Here is a 2260-nt window from a genome sequence, read left to right as displayed (position 1 = left end):
AAAATCCCTTTGTCTCGGGCAGATTTAAGAGCTACATTTAAGCCCTCCATGGCAATAATAAATAAGTATGGTGAGAGAGGATCTCCTTTCCTAACCCCTTTAGATATAGAAAATTCTTTCGTTGGAGAGCCACTGATGATGACTGATGCCCTAGAAGACTTCAAGGAGCCCCAAACCCACATCCTCCATTTGTTTCCAAATCCCATCTGAGCAAGAATCGAATCTAAGTATTCCCAATTCACCGAGTCAAATGCTTTGTCAAAATCTACTTTGAAAAGAAGAACTCTTTTTTTTGCTACGCTTCGCCCATGAGCAGATCTCATTGATCATGAGGGGTTCATCGAGTATACAACGCCCATCCACGTATGCTGATTGAACATCATCAATTATCCCACCAATGACAGTCTTCATACGAATTGAGAGTATCTTACTGATGATCTCACTCAAGCAACCAATTAGGATTATTGGACGGAAGTCGTTCAGAGAAAGAGGGTCTTTGACTTTCGGAACAAGTTTAATGAAGGAAGAGTTACAACCATGAGACAAAGCACCATACTCTTCAAAATACCTCACAAAATTCATCACGTCGTATTTAACGATGTCCCATAATTTTTTAAAAAATTTAAATATGTAACCATCGGGTCCAGGGGCTTTTTCACTACCACATTGCCAAATTGCAGTTTTAACCTCCTCCAAACTGAAGGGAAATTCTATTCTGATGGCGTCCATCATTGAGATCATCTTAAATAACGGGTTGATGAACTTAGGTCTAGAGACACGGTCTTCTGTGAATTTTTTCTCATAGAATCTAAATACTTCCTCTTTGATCAAGCTGACCTCGGTTGCCAACGACCGTTAATCGTGAGGCCATGCAGGTAATTCCTCCTGTTTTTACCATTGATATAGCCATGGAAGAACTTAGTATTTTCGTCCCCATCAACAGTCCATTTGATTCGAGCTTTCTGTTTAAGGTCCATGGCTTTCCATTGTTCCAACTCCGATATCTTTTTGATTCCCATGTTCCAGTTACTCACCTCCAAAGCTGTGAGGGGTCAGAATTTCGCCAGCTTCTCAAGATCTTTGACCAGGAATTTTGTGTCACTAAGCTCCTTCATTTCTTTTTGGATTTCTTCCTTCCTCCACTTCTTGATCGAGTTCTTTAAAAACCTGAGTTTGGCAGCAAAGTAAGCATCTGAAGTGCCAAAACCCATAAATTGGTTCCATGCATCACTTACTATCTGATCAAAACCCTCTCTGAATAACCAGGAGTTGAATAGCTTGAACGGAATCGGCCCGAAGTCTGAGACTGCCGACTGTAGTGTGATGGGACTATGATCGGATAATTCTCGAGGGTGAGCAATCACTGCACTAAAGGGAAAAGAATTGAGATAGCTCGAGCAGACCAAGAATCTATTGAGCTTGCTAAGTTTGGCATCCACCCAACTCATAAAGGTAAACCTTTCACCACCCATGTTGAACTCCTTTAGGTCCGCTTCCTGGATGAACTTATTGAAGGCAAAAGCACTAGAGGGGTAAAATTTTGAATTACATCTCTCACTAGGGTATCTGACGGCATTTAAGTCCCCAAACACAACCCACATGCATGGCCTTTCATTTTTTATCCTTATTAGCTCATCCCACAACTTCTTTTTTTCTGCCAATGATTGCGGACCATAAACATTAACCATATTCAGGTTCCCCTCAATGATCTTGCATTTGCCAATTATTATAAGAAAGTGTCGATTCTTGATCACCTCAATTTTCTGAAAGCACCTGTTGTCCCATATAGAAATGAGGCCCCCAGATCGCCCATTGGAGACAACACCATCAAAATCAAATTCATTGGAATCCCAACAACCATTTACGTTAATGCTTGCGAAATCAGATATTTGAGTTTCTTGGAGCCCAACAAATGTTACTCTGTGATGAACCTTCAACCTTCTAACCCAATTCACTTTCTCATCTTCACCCACACCTCTTATGTTTAGTGATAGGCAATTCATGGCTTAGGTATACAGCCACCCCTACCACCCATGGCCTCAACCAGTATTTGATTGTCAGCATCCAATTGAAACCCGATTTCTGCCCTAATTTCCACAGTTTTCCTGATTTCATCTGACCCGGTCACTTCTGATCCCTCACTACTAATCCTATCCGGCGAGGAGTTTTTAGGGTTCTTATTAAGATCAAGTGATGCGCTTATATAGGGAGATTGAGGGATATCACCGCAGTTAGACGAGGGATTGATGTTGGTTGATGG

The 2260-nt window shown here is 41.4% G+C and overlaps 1 protein-coding gene across 1 annotated transcript; it reads right to left on the bottom strand.

The window, feature by feature from the left end:
• Positions 1 to 1052: 1052 nt before the first annotated feature.
• On the bottom strand, positions 1053 to 2003 carry LOC111890153 (uncharacterized). Its single transcript, XM_023886306.1, has one exon. It carries the CDS (start codon positions 2001 to 2003, stop codon positions 1053 to 1055), a length of 951 nt encoding a protein of 316 aa, XP_023742074.1.
• Between the last annotated feature and the right edge of the window lie 257 nt (positions 2004 to 2260).

This window comes from Lactuca sativa, chromosome 6, assembly GCF_002870075.4.
Source record: "Lactuca sativa cultivar Salinas chromosome 6, Lsat_Salinas_v11, whole genome shotgun sequence".
Classification (NCBI taxonomy): domain Eukaryota; kingdom Viridiplantae; phylum Streptophyta; class Magnoliopsida; order Asterales; family Asteraceae; genus Lactuca; species Lactuca sativa.
Note: the sequence above shows the minus strand (reverse complement) of the source record. Positions and strands in the feature narration are given on the sequence as shown.